Here is a 14,809-nt window from a genome sequence, read left to right as displayed (position 1 = left end):
CCTACTTGGTCTTATAAACTCCCTATGGCTAAGTATCTCTATCCACAAAGATCCCCTCTCTTTGGAAAAAAAGTAAATCTTTTTTTTTTTTTTTTCCAAAACCAAACATTTTTAGTTTGATATTTGTTTTCTGGTTATGAGAGTGGTGTTTGCTCATTGGGAAAAAGTTCAGACAGTGAATAAAGTTTTGAAGGAGAAAATGAACATCACCAGTTATTCTGTTACCCAGTGATAACTGATAGTAACCTTTTAGTTCATCTTAACAGTCATATATTTTTTCCAGGTTTTACTATATATAAGATATTGCAAACTGCATTTTTTACTGATCAACCTATTATAAAATTTCTATCAACATACATCTTCCTACTATTTTAAAATGGCATAATAATACACTGTAGGTGCTACAATACACCCTTGTCTCCACCTTGGGATGTACATTTAAGGCATGTCTATTGAACAGGCATCCTTATAAATACATCCCTGCAAGCTTGTCTGATGATCCCCTCAGGGTAAATTTACAGAAGTGGAATTTCTGAGTCCAATGGTAAGCACACCGGCTGTTGTAAAACATATCCCCAGTTTGCCGCTCAGAAAAGTATGTTAGTTTATGCCCCCATGAACTGGGTGTGAGAGTATGCTTTTCCCCACCTACTTATGAGCACTGGATATTATCAGTCCCTTTAATACTTTCCAATGTTATTGGTGAAACATGATCTCATCGATTCTGCATTTCTTTGATTACCAGTGAAGGCAAGCATCTCTTTGTGTTCTTACAGACCATCCTCCTCTCCCCTCCCCAACCCTGTGAATTATTTGTGATGGCCATTTCCTGTTGGGGTATTATTCCTTTCCTGATTGGCTGTTTCACTCTCTTCACATATAAAAATATGAACTCAAGTGTCACATGTCACAAATGATGTTCCTCTCCACCTGACATTTGTTTTGTAAATGTACAGGGCTTTTTGCCCCTGGAAGTTTTTAATTTGTGTGTTGTTGAAGTTGTCACTATTTTCATTTAGTGTTTAGAATTTTAATTTTCTCAGGAACATCTCTACTAAAAATTATGAAACATTACTTTATATTTTCTTCCAGTACCTTTGCGGTTTTGATCTTTAAAAATATTATTATCTTCCCTTTGAACGACTAGTTATCCCTAGTACCTTTACAAGACAAAGTAAATCTTAAAAGCATGTGGGTAGCCCGAGTTCATATTTAAATCAGCCAAACGCTTGGGTTATCTGGCCGAGGCCACAGATGCTAGACCCTTCTCCTTACCCTGTCTTTCAAGTGACTTTAATCTTTGTTTAAAATGTGGCTCTTTCCTGGATGCAGAATTTCATTTTTTAGAAGAAAATACACTTAAAGAAAAAACTGTGGCATGAATCACGTACTAAGAACTATCTCAGCCATTATGACCACAGGGGAAAAAAAACAAAACCCCAGTACAGTCAGCTAAATTTCTTTCTACCTCCTTGGACCTTGGACTGATGGAGAAGGGGAAGGGGTCACCCCCTTTTCTCAACAGGCTGATGTCAGGGAGGACTAACAGAGGGGGTGCCCTGGGACACATGTCTCTGCATCCTCCTGACATCAGTGCATGCTATTAAAACTACTCTAGAAAAAAAAAACGGTCAAGTAACTGATAGTTATTATTAGCAACATTTGAAGACTTATTATTAGCAACACATGAAGACATCCACGTCAGAATGTTGGAAGGACAGGAAAGAGTTAAAACTCCCAAGTCCCATTTTGAATTGGTTGGGTATAGACTTTTAAGACACAAAGCCCATGCAGTAAAGAAATCGAGAATATTTTCATACCTTGTCAATTACTTTCCCTAATCTATTTAATTGTCCAAAGACCTCTTGATGACATTTTGGGAAAATGAATACCATAATAAAAATTATTATATTCTCGTCCGCCCAGAAGTTTGCTTAGATTCATATCGTTGAAAATCCCAGCCACCAACCACAGCTGCCATTTCAGACTAGTCATGGTGTCCTAGAAACCTTCAAAGGGGTCCTAAGAAAGGGTGGGGTGGGGAGGGCCTGGGGGTGGGAGGAATAAAGGGACACTAATGTCTCATTAAAATGGAGCAGCTAACCAAATACAATGACCTCAACTTTTCTCCCTGGGTTTATAAGGTGTTAGTGATGAGAGGTCTCCAAACATTCATTTCTTCTCCCTAAGAGCAAGGAGGAGGCATAAGACAGACCTCTGACTTGAAATCACAAAGAATATTGCTATAAGATGACTCTGACGTCCCTAAGATTGTTATTAGGAGCTTGTTTATCAGTGGTTTAATAAGATGCAGATTTAGGCGACTCTAATTTTAGAGCTTCTGCTTCCTGTTTCTGAGTAGGCCCTGGAATCTGCATTCTCTTTAGCTTTTCTGAAGCTGGTGGCTCTCTACTACTCTCTGAGAAACTGAGACCTCTGGCAAGGGTCTATGTCAAACTTGGCGGGAGCCCTGGTTCTGACCAGTAGAAGGAGGAAGCTATGAGGCTGTCCGTGTGTGCTAGAAATAAGTGTGTCTGCATTGGAGGTTCCCCAGTTCACTTTACTAAGCTTTGAATAGAAAAAAAAAAGCAAAAAAGCAAAAAAAACAGAAACAAAATCAAAACAACCAAACAGAAAAACCCCAAACCAAAAAAACCCCAAAAGAGAAAGGACCGCAAAGAACTCGCATGGCAGTATGGGCGTTCTGCATTTCTTTCCATATTACTTAAACTTGGAAGCAAATCCACCTACCCTCCCATGTACCTCCCTCCACATGGAAATAATATTTTGGCCGTCAGCAACCCTTATCCTTACAGGTCTCCTAATTTAGAAGACACACGAACATGTCAGGGGTTCTGGCCCTTGAGGCTGGGTCATGCGGTGGTGAGTTCCGGACAGGAATTTCCAGGGCGGAGTGGGGGTGGAGTCATTCCATATTGGGTCTTTGATTAGCTACAGAGCATATGCTTTTCTGCCCTATGTTGTTGGAAAGACTGTACAGTTGGCCAATGACCATGTATTAGGGAGTTGGATTGTGTATAGGGGTCCCCAGTGAATTGCTAGAAGCTCAGGTTCAGGCTAAATGGTACTTAACATGTTTATCCAGCATTGTCAAAATTAGCTCAGGGCAATTCCCAGAGGCTGGATGCAGTCCATGCATCGTTGGAAACAGCGTTTCTAGCATGAAATTATGGGTCATTCAAAAATTCCTCGTTTCATTTCACTGTTGACAGCTGATTGGTTCCTGACACATTTTTTTTTTTAGCAGCTCAATTAATGTGGGCAGTCAGATGGCCTTTAATATTTCATCCAAGAGGGAAACACTGATCAAAGGAAAAAGAATGTGAACCTCTAAGTAGATCTTGAAAACCAGAAGCAACAAAAAGAGCTTGCTGCCTATGAGCATCGTAATAAGATTGAATTTGAACCTCCAGACAGTTGGTCTTTAATTTGCCTCCAAACACTGCTTTCTGCATATCACATGGCCTGATTGGAACAAACGAACAAAAACTTTGTGGTTGGCATTCCAGTTTGAGTTTTGTCCTGTTTCTCTAAAGTGGACATAAACTCTTGTCTCTCTCTTTCTGTCTTTGTTCCTCAGTGCGGGAACTTTGCCTGTTACCTTCCGTTGCTTGGAAGAAAACCTGGGGATTGATAAGCGTGTAACCAGATTTGTCCTCCCAGTTGGAGCAACCATCAACATGGACGGTACAGCCCTTTATGAAGCAGTGGCTGCCATCTTTATTGCCCAAATGAATGGTGTTATCTTGGATGGAGGCCAGATTGTGACTGTGAGGTGAGGGGTGCAGGTGGGGAAGCACTGAAACAACATTTAACCTTCGTCCCTTCCCCACTAACTCCATTTGACAGGGCCACTTGGATTTCAGTTCTCCTGGTGGAAGAATAATGAAGGAAATAACACAGAAGAGGAATTATTGGCTGTCTCAAAGGGAAAATATTGTGACAGGAAAGAAGCAGGCTCATACTCATGCCCTCTGTTTGTACTGCGCATGTGAAATTGCTTTGGAAATTTGATATTACTTGATTTTTCACGGTCCTGTGATGCTGCAAGGCAGTTATTTCTCTGTCTGTTTAATAGATGAGGAAGCACAGGCTTCAAGGAGCATGGCGGTTTGTCCAAAGCTGCCCCATTAATGAGCCGGGAGGGTCGTCACTGGGGCCGATATCAGCTGACTCTGGATCCAGTTTTCCTTTCGTTAAAATATGTTCCCTTCAGCATTTCAAAGGGTGATGGCAGAAATGATGAAATACTGGAAGGAAGAGATTCCTCAATAGAGTATAAATCATTTTATTACAAATAGCTAACAAGTATACTAAATCTGTTTTTTACCCTATGTATTCATTGTTTAAGACATTTAGGAAGAGGGGCACCTGGGTGACTTAGTTGGTTAAGCGTCCAGCTCTTGATTTCAGCTCAGGTCATGGTCTCATGCTGGGATGGAGCTGCTTGGGATTCTCTGTCTCCCTCTCTCTCTACCCCTTCTCAGCTCATGCTCTCTCAAAATCAATACATAAACATTTAAAAAAGAAAAAAAGAAATTCGGGAAGAACACCTTCCCAAGAGGACATTAAAAACACAGTGCTTTTATCAAAAAGAATGAAATCTTGCCATTTACAACAACATGGATAGAACTAGAGTATATTATGCTAAGTGAAGTTAGAGAAAGACGATTATCCTGTGACTTCACTCGTCCGTGGGATTTAAGATACAAAACAGATGAACGTAAGGGAAGGGAAGCAAAAACAGGGAGGGGGACAAAACACAAGAGACTCTTAAATGTCGAGAACAAACTGAGGGTCGCTGGAGGGGTCATGGCTGGGGGAATGGGCTAAATGGGTGATGGGTGTTAAGGAGGACACTCGTTGGGATGAGCACTGCGTGTTATATGTAGGGGATGAATCACTGGATTCTACTCCTGAAATCATATTGCACTATATGCTAACTAACTTGGGTATAAATTTAAAAAAACAACACATAGCTTCTGGGGCACCTGGGCGACTCAGGTGGTTGAGCGTCTGACTCTTGATTTCAGCTCAGGTCATGATCGCAGGGTCATGGGATCAAGCACCACGTCAGGCTCCACACTAAGCGTGGAGTCTGCTTGGGATTCTCTCTCTTCCTCTCTCTCTCTCTCTCTCTCTCTCTTTCTCTCCCCCCCCAGCCCTCTCCCCAACTCTAATTTTCTCTCTGTCTAGAATGAATGAATGAATCAATCAACCACGTTGCTTCTCCATAAACTTAAAGTCACACCTCTGTGCATATATTAATTTGTCTAATCCTTACAACCACCCTCAAGGTCCATACTTGTCTTAGCTCAGACGGCTATAACGCAAGACCATAGACCATCAAATGATACATATTTATTTCTCACAGTTCTGGAGGCTGGGAAATCCAAGGTGAAGGTGCTGGCAAATTCAGTTCCCGGTGACTCTCTCTTCTTGGCTTGTGCATGACTGCAAGCTGTTTGCTTGCCTGGCCTTTCCTTGGTGCATGGAGAGAGAGCAAGCTCTCTTACGTCTCTCTGATCAGAGCACTAAGCCCTCATGATCTACTTACCCGCAAAGGCCGTGTCTTCAGACACCATCACACTGGAGATTAGGGCTTGAACAAACGAATTTGGTGGTGGGGGAACACCGATCAGTCCACAGCAGTACTGTAGGGGAGCCTCAGTTTCCTCACTGGTGTGATGGGGACAATAATCACACATTCTAGGGGGTTGAGAGCGTTGTGCCTGGAACACAGTCACCTATCAATAAATGTTAGCTACTATTATCGTTATTACTGATGCTCAATAAAATACAGTTCTTCTAGAATACGAAAAAACAATGTGACAGTCATGTAGTAGGTACCATGATGTTGTTACTCAGTGGAAAACATGCTTCAGATCCGGGTGTCACGGCTTCTCAATCATGTTCTCACAGATTGCACGTGAGACCACCAACCTCTCTTGCTTTAAAACTCAGAGACAAACAGGGCTTCCTAACAAAGCCCTTCTTTTGAAGCCAAACAAGATGAATTCTGGTCCCTGAATTCTTGGCCCATCAAGTTCACACTGTTAGATGAAAAATTAAGAGATGGAAGAATGGACCAGCGACCAATGATCGGGATTAATTCAGAGTTTTCGGTGTTGGAAGGGATCGGTTGGGGGGGGGGGGGTCTCAGGGGCTGGCATGGCATTGCAATCCAGCAGATGAGTGTTCCAATCCCAGCAGACCATGGTCAACCTGTTTGACCCTAAGTTTCTCCATCCATCCAATTTGTGGTTTGCCCAGATGGAACGCAGATGCTACCATATGTACTTTGCAGGGTTACTGTGCAGTTCTGCTGTGACAATGTGTGTGTCATACCTTGCATAGAATCCAAGAACCAGCCTCAGAGAAGTGGGCTAGTGAGTGGCATGACAGGAAAAGCAGAAAGGGATAGAGAGATGGAGAGGAGATCACTGCCCCAAGAAGCGGTTGCAGGACTTAGAATCACCCAGACACTCTGCCCTACCCTACCCAGGGTAAAAAACACCTACCCTCTGTAGGATGAGGGTATTAATTGGGATAGAGGGACTGTGTGGGGGAACCAACTGCCAGGAAGAATTCTCTTTATAGGATTTTGTCTCACACAACCCAGAGGGATCAGGCAGACCGTGTGGCCAAAGTGCAAAGGGATGTGTCAGAGTGACTCATAACAGAAGCAACTGATGTTGTAAATAAAACGGCTGAGGCCACGACTGTTGGGATTTGGGAAGTCCCCCTTTCCTAGTGTTGTCCTTGTCAGGGAAATGGCTGAGAATTCCCACCTTGTAACTCTTGGGGCTTTAGAGAAGTTTTTATTGCAAAGTGACCTCACCCTGCCCAGATTTCCTGATAAGGTAATTCACATTTACTGGGCGGTGGCAATGTGCCTGGCCTCTTCTAAGTGCTTTTTATTTATTAGCTCCTGATACCCATGAGTGAGACACCATTATTATCTCCTTTGCTGCAGATAAGGAAGTCAAGGCGCAAAGAGGTTAAGTTGCTCAAAGTCATGCAGTTAATCATTGGAAGAGCTGGGGTTTGAATCCAGGTTGTTTAATCCCATAATCCTCATTGATAACCACTAATATTACTACCTCCTATGACCCAGAAGGATCCCAGGAATACGGAGTTCTTGAAGCCTTAACACCCGCTCCGCAATGAAGGGGCAGGGGAATAGCACAGATGGGTTCTGTAGACCCCACCTAGGGGAGGTGTCTCTATGGTGACAGGTCTAAATCTGGAAGGATGGCACTATGGAAAACCAGTGTACTACGAAACCTCCTAGGGCCTTCCTTTCCTCATATGTAAGATTAGGTAAATTCAGGTCCCTCCCCACTATAAGTCCTGTAAGGATTCTGTGCTTGGTCACAACAATGGTCTGGGCTCTTTCAAACCGATTTGGGAGCCCAACTCTTAGTTTGGAGCTAGCTGGCCTACTCTAGAAAGTCTAGAATGATCTAACTGCAAATAAAGCCCCTCCTTTTCTTTACAGCACCCACAAAAGCAAGTTGGGAGTCTATATTTTCAGAAGCATCTTTCCATTTAGAAATGACGACTTTTGTAAATGGCATCCAGAGAAAAGGGAGACAGGTTATTGCCCTTTGCTGGACCACAGAGACCCCCTGGTGTCTAGACAGGGCACTCGAGCCCTAGATGAAACCCTCCTCCAGAGACAACTTCAAAATGGTGCTGGGTGTGCCCTTGGCATTGCAAGTGGTGAGATGCTTCAGAAAGAAAGCCTCCTGTTATTTCATTATCTTTTCTTGGCGCCCTCGTTTTGAATAATGTATTTTCCAGTCCATGGTGAAATGTCCAGGCGTCTCAAACTTAATGTCATTTGGAATCTGTTGATTTGTTTCCCTCATGTCCACTCAGTTGGGTCTGGATATTTGCTATTGTGAGTTCTCATGTTAACATTGGCAGTGGCCTCCTCAGACTCTTGCCTCAGAGTCCAGATGTCTCTGGGGCTGACGGAGAGGTAAAGGCGTAAGCAGAAATGAATGCAGTGATGTTCCCATGGGAGGATTAAGGGCAATTTGTTTTCCTCCTTTATTTTTTCCTTGCCTGCTTCAGAGCCCCGCTTACCTTAGTTGAGCCCTGTGATATATTAGGCTAGTTGGCTATCATGCTGAGGATAAGGCTCCGATCCATGGGTTTATAAATTTCCATCACAGTTGAGTAGAATCCAATAGACCCTAATTCCTGGGTCTCAGTACTCTAGATTTCTCTATTCCTTGAGAAAGAAAAGAACCTTTATGACTGCCGGGAAAATTGGAGCTTCACGTTGCCTGCCAGGGATGGTTTTTCCAAGTCCTCTTTCTCCTGTGACCTGGTCTTCTCTGTTCTCTCAGCCTCACGGCCACGCTGGCGAGCGTCGGTGCGGCCAGTATCCCCAGCGCGGGCCTCGTCACCATGCTTCTCATCCTGACAGCTGTGGGCCTGCCAACGGAGGACATCAGCCTGCTGGTGGCTGTGGACTGGCTGCTGTAAGTGCTGGTGGATGGGGCTCTGCTGGGGATGTGAGTACTGCCTCCCAGAGGCAAGGTTTCAGCCAAGGTCTTAGCCAATCCCCGTGACAACTCCCTCTCTCCTTTCCTCCCTTCTTCCCTCTAACATTTATGGAGAGCCTGACTGGGAACCAAAGAGGAAGAAGGAATCCTTGAGGGCCTCACAGTCCAGTGGAGGAATCACATAAATTATAATACAAAGTTTAAAGCATCACAGTAAGGAACCCACTACTGATGCCTGCGGAGGGTCTCAATCCATGATGTCGAGTGAAGAAACACGAGGGAGTGTATGCTGTATGATCCCGTTTATATGAAGCCCTAGGAAAGACAGTATAATTTCTAGCGATAGAAAGAGCTTAGTCGTTGCCTGGGCCTGGAGGGGGTGAAGAGACTAACTGGGAAGGGGCACAGGGAAATCATGAGGGGTGGTAGAAATGTTCTGTAGGCACTGGTATGCACAGGTGTCTACATTTGTCAAAACTCATCAAACCATGCACTTAAAATGGATACATTTTATTGTATGTTAATTATACTTCAATAAAATAGATCAAAAAATAGCACACAGATATAAAAGGATAGTGATGTGTGCTCTGCACCTGTGAGCACTGCTATATTAAAGGAGGGTCATACATTGTCCAGGGCCTGGCCCTTCGGGAGGTGTTCTTTCGGAGATTGTTACTTGCTCTCTGTTGTTGTGACCTTGGTTATTTTATTACCGTACTCGTAGAGATAAGCCAAATTATGAAACGAGCCTAAATGTCCATCAACTGACGAACGGATAAAGAAGATGTGGTTTACATATACAATGGAATACTAGTTGGCAGTGAGGAAGAATGAAATCTGGCCATTTGCAGCAATGTGGATGGAGCTGGAGGGTATTATGCTAAGTGAGATAAGTCAGGCAGAGAAAGACAGATATCATATGTTTTCACTCATATGTGGATCCTGAGAAACTTAACAGAAGACCATGGGGGAGGGGAGGGGGAAAAATTACCAAGAGGGAGGGAGACAAACCATAAGAGACGCTTAAATACTGAGAACGAACTGAGGGTTGATGGGGGGTGGGGGAGAAGGGAAAGGGGGTGATGGGCATGGAGGAGGGCACCTGTTGGGCTGAGCACTGGGTGTTGTATGGAAAGCAATTTGACAATAAATTATATTTAATATAAAATATAAATATTAAAAAATAAAATGAAAGGCTAGTGATAGAAAGAGGCACCCATCCTAGTCTAGAGTGGACGAATCAGGAAATAATGAAAATGGCAACTGAATTTGCATGGGTACTGCATGTCAGCCACTGCACCAGGCACTTTATATCTTATGCTCTCTAACCCTGAAGTTTTGGTATTATCACTCTTGTTGTATAGATGAGGAAACTGAGGTGTGGGGAGGTAAGGTGACTTGAGAGTGAACAGAGATTTGACTCTAGGTTGGCTGGGTTTGGGAGGCCACCACATTCGTCATCATGGCTCTAGTCAAGCTTCCAAAGGCAGTGATAGCTGAGCTGAATCATAACTGGTAGGGAGATGTAGGTAGAGAAGGAAACAGGACCTTCCAATCAAGGCCATGTGCAAAGGCACTGAGGCAGCCAGCAGTGTGGGGACCTAGGAGTGATGTGGCATTGATGGAGCACAGAGTGGGAGGCAGGGATTGGTGAACAGTGGGGCAAAAAATGGATACCATGTATGGCCATGCAGAGAAATTTGAACTTGACTGTGTACGCGTGGCCTAGCTACCTTTCCCAGTGTGTTTATCCGTGAAGGGCATTTTCCAAACGTAGGACACTCACTGCCCATTCACAAAGGTGGGCATGTCTGGCCAGAAGGTCCCCAGTAGGGAGATGGGAGTCGATCTTGCTAAGAGCCCACTCAGCCTCTCACGTTCTGTGGAGTACACACTGATGCCTCATGTCCAGTCTTGGAGCTAAGGGACAGGGACTGGGGAATGCTGTTGGGTTCGGTGTCAGAGCAGAGTGACAAGTGCTGATGCAGAGGTCCAAGGCCAAAGTGCCCACACACTTTTAAAAACTGTTCCACATGGCAGTGACAATGTTTCTGACATCTGTCAGCATAGATTTTAGGAGCCAGGAGCCATCTTTAATGGACTCGAGTTTCCCACGTGCTAAAACCACAGTTCCTTCCCCCTTCATTCACCCTTCCAAAGAGAAAAATGTGCACGTGGCTGAAAGGAAGGACGTCTGGGAAGCTAGGAGGGAGACTGGCCTCTCCATAGAACTTGTCTGCTGTTAAGGTTTGGGCGAGAATGGAGAAGTGGCTCCCTGGAGGTGATCTCTTCACCTCAGGGAGGGCTGCGAGGAAGGTCATGGATCTTCCTGACTGGCTCTTTCATCACCGGAGATATGCTCTGGAAATATCTTTAGTGGGAAGGTGATGAGTAAGGGAAATAGCCTCGTTTCTGTCTCTGCCAGTGTCTCTTAGGGGGTGGGGTGGGGTCGTCCCCGCTAGCTTGGTTATTCTCGGCGCCTGTGAAGGCCCCAAGGGGAGCCTTTCTCAGGACGTCAGTTCAGACCACACAGTCATGGCCGCTGCGACTCAGTAGTGGTGTGTGGGTGGAAGCATTGGGAGGGGATGGGATGAAGGAGGCGAAGGAGTGGGGTAGGCTTCAGTGGGGGAGGACAAGGGGGAAATGAAGGCATTTTCAATAGTTTAGGGTCAGTAGGAGCTCAATAAATGTGTGCTCAGTTTAACCACAGACTTGCTGCGTGTAGGGGCCTTTCCACACAGGAAGAAAGACAGAGGAAGCTATTAAAATTAAATCTGCTTCCCCTGTGACTTTTGCTTACTAGGTCCTCTGACCCTTTGTTCCTGGAACCTCCTGAACCCGTGTATCATCGGGCTACCTTACCTGCTGTGACTACGTTGCCTAGCCTCTTCTTGGGTTTGTTTCAGAGGCTTGGATTCCACCATAAGAGGTTTATCTTTTCAAAAAATTGTCATTATAGAGGCTGCCTCCCCTCATTCTAATGTAAATTCCTTAATTTGAGTGAAAAACAAATGCAGTAATATCATCAGGAGATGCAGAAAAGGAGATGATACTTGGCGGAGACCGCCATGTTCTTTGCATCTGTTGGTGATTAATTCCTAAAGAGCCCTAAGGGCTGTTTCACAGATGAGTAAACCAGGAATCAGAAAGGGTTAAGTGTCTTGCCTACAGCACTGGAGAGCTACGTCCCACCTGACACAACTTCATACTTAGAACCAAGGAGATCTAGCAATGGGCAGAAGCAAAGAGGCCCAAGGAAAGGTTAGGGAAGTCAGACCTATTAGGGTCACCTCTGATTTTACATAATAAAAGGGAATTTTCCATTTGACCTGTTTTTTCCTCCTCTCAAGATTAGAACAAAAGAGCAGAAAAAGCCTAAGTGGGGACAAATGGGGTACAATCAAGGTCTCAGCTACTCTGAGACCATTGTGGACCCTGGTCTTCTTGGCAGTCGTTTGCTTCCAAGCCTGTTGGATGAGAGTCCTTTCATGAAACATCCAAGACCCTGCCCACTTCTGACCTAAATGCCAGCGAATGGAATCGGAGGGCTGGGTCCTCCCCGATCACCCCACACTAGAGCGCTCATGTGCGTACTTGCACGGAGAGCAGGGTGTCCTAACTCCATGGTGGAATCATGCCAGCTGAAGGGAGTTGGCCGAACCCAAGAATGATGATACATTTGGATTACCTATATTGATGAAACCGTATATGAGAAAACTCGATCCCAGGCTGGCAGTGGAAAGGAAGGAAGAAATGAAGAGCTGTTCTCTGGTTCTGGGGTCTGATCTCAGGTGCAGGGGGTGGGGGTGGGGGGTGCGAGGGGCATGTAACTGGAGAAAGGAAAGCAAAGGGGCAGGAGCCCTGGATCTGAGCTCTGTGCTTATTCTCTGGAGGACTTCTCACAAGCTACTCTCTGGACTTCCCCTGTGTCATGTGTATAATGGGAATGGGAACTTGTTGGCTTAAAAGCGGAGTCTAGACCCAATGCCCTTGAGTGCCCTTCTGGTTTTAAGACCCGGACTAGGATTCTGCTGGTGATGGATGTTTGTACACAAATAAGCCTGAACGTTCCTTTTAAGAAGAGAAGAAAAACGGAGGATAGAGGATCCTGGGAAAATGTGCGTAGGGGTCTGTAGCTAGGTCAGATCTGCTTTGAATTAGTAATGGTGGTACATTCTTTCTCGCCAGCAAGTGGAGTTCTGGAAACATGCTCTTGGTCATGGGCTCCGTGGCTGTTGGGGGCCCATTACAGTGTGAATGGGGTAGGGGGGAGGGTTGAGACAGAGGTGTGGGGGAGGCTGGCCGTTCCCTAGTAAAATAGTGTGTGGGGGAAAAGCAGAGAAAAGGAAAAGGTGAGGGGATTTATTATTCTCTCCAGGCAAAGCTTGTAAGCTCTCATAACTCTAGCAATTTTTCAATTTAAAACCAAACAAAGCCCGCAGTGACATTTAATGTGCGACAGTGTTTGCCAGCTGCTGGAGATCTGCCAGTCTCCTTACTGCCCGCCAAGCCCTGGATGCTTTTCAGTGGGCAGGCTTAGCTGCTCTGTAAATGTCATGGTGAAAACCAAGATTCTGGGCCCTGAAAAATGCCGGGAGTCCTCAAACACCGGATGGGCGGGGCTGGTAAAACCAGAACCTTCCCCTGGGGCCAAGAAGCCCTTTGTGTTGGGAATCCTCCACTGATATTTATAAGAGACCTCGCTGACACCCTTCTCTCTCTGAAGGAAGCAGGATGGAGTGAAAACTGGGAGCCAGTCCCAGGAAGAGGTCGTAAATAACCGGGTCTGGCCACAGGTGGCCAAAGGGAAGCCAAAATAAAGTAAAAACCAAGTGGATCTGCGGCTCATTTATCACATGAGACTGCTGGGGAGGTCTTTTCTGGGGACACATTTACTAGCTGGGGGATAGAGGTGAACTTACTAGGAAGACCTTAAGGGCCTCCACCCTTTGGCGGGGGTGTGTGTGGGGGGGTGCTCTCTGAGGCTCCCTGATAACATCCCTCCCTGGAGGGAATAGAGCAGGGATTCTCAAACCTGAGCACACACCCAAACGTCCTGGAGATTCAGGAGGTCTGGGGTGGGGACCAAGAATTGACATTGCCAACAAGTTCCCAGGTGATGCAGGCCAGGGACCTCACTTCCAGAAACCAGAGACTGGAGACGTGGAAGGGGGAGTAGGAGGCCCTGACTGTGGGTATCTAAGCACCGCTACGGTTTTTGAATACCAGTTGACAGTTCACGCATCCAGCCGACGAGAACAGATGGAAAGGACTCGGGATACTCATAGCTAATACCTAGCAAGTGCTCCTGAAATATCAGGCAGTGTTCTAAGCACTTTACAGGGACCTGTTTCAAAGGTGCCCCCAATGATGAGACCGGTTCATAGTATTATCCCCATTTTACAGTTGAGGAGACTGAGGCTCAGAGAAAAGTAATCTATCCCAATGTAGTGGATATCGAGTGACTGAACTAGGATTCAAACCCAGGTGATCTGGCTGTCCCTTGGGGGTCCAGGCCTGCCAATCTGGGGTCTCGTTCTCTTATTTAAGACACACTTGTGCCGCTATGTGTGATCGAAACCCCACTCCATATCTGGTGGAAGAGAAGACCAATCCCTCCATCTATCACATCTCTGAAGATGCTGGGAGTTTATTGTTGAAGTCTTGTGCCGTGACTCCCTGCTCCCACCAGAGTTCTTTTCTACAACTTTCCTGACCTCCAGTGATGTCAACGCCAGCTGGGATGTCACTCTTTCCCCCTGAGTCCTTCCCTCCCCTGCCAACACGTCCCTGACTAGAAGCAGCGAGATTGCAGTTTGGGGGTGGGGTGGGGGTGGGGCTACAGTTCTGCGCAGCAGAATCATTCTTCAATGCATCACAAAAGAAATATGTGTTCATGGAAAAACAAAGGGGAGGGACAGAGCTCAGGAGAGTTATAAGATGAAACAGACAAAATCTCCCTATATTTGCAATTGAATCTTGAGTTTTGTTTCCTTGAAGTAATAATCAGTGTGAATAATTTCAGGGAGCACGGAAGCAAAAATTGAGTGTTAGGCACCTTTTCTCCTTGAAAAATAAATCCTTGGGGCGCTTGGGCGGCTCAGTTGGTCAAGTGTCTGACTCTTGATTTCAGCTCAGGTTGTGATCTCACGGTTGGTGAGTTCAAGCCCCGTGTCAGAATTCTCTTGGGATCCTCTCTCTCTCTCTCTCTCTCTCTCTCTCCCTCTCTCTGTGCCCTTCCAACCCTCTCAAAGTAAATAAACTTAAAA

The 14,809-nt window shown here is 45.5% G+C and overlaps 1 protein-coding gene across 4 annotated transcripts in view; it reads left to right on the top strand.

Moving 5' to 3' along the window:
• Positions 1-14,809, top strand: part of SLC1A2 (solute carrier family 1 member 2) — a 142,235-nt gene that overhangs the window by 114,838 nt on the left and 12,588 nt on the right. For all 4 annotated transcript variants that reach the window (XM_058688636.1, XM_058688637.1, XM_058688634.1 and 1 more), the window contains exons 8-9: positions 3,602-3,796; positions 8,382-8,516. In XM_058688636.1, coding sequence (XP_058544619.1) covers positions 3,602-3,796; positions 8,382-8,516 — 330 coding nt within the window. The remainder of the gene's footprint in view (positions 1-3,601; positions 3,797-8,381; positions 8,517-14,809) is intronic.

The sequence above is a fragment of the Neofelis nebulosa genome, chromosome 10, assembly GCF_028018385.1.
Source record: "Neofelis nebulosa isolate mNeoNeb1 chromosome 10, mNeoNeb1.pri, whole genome shotgun sequence".
NCBI classification, from domain to species: Eukaryota; Metazoa; Chordata; class Mammalia; order Carnivora; family Felidae; genus Neofelis; species Neofelis nebulosa.
Note: the sequence above shows the minus strand (reverse complement) of the source record. Positions and strands in the feature narration are given on the sequence as shown.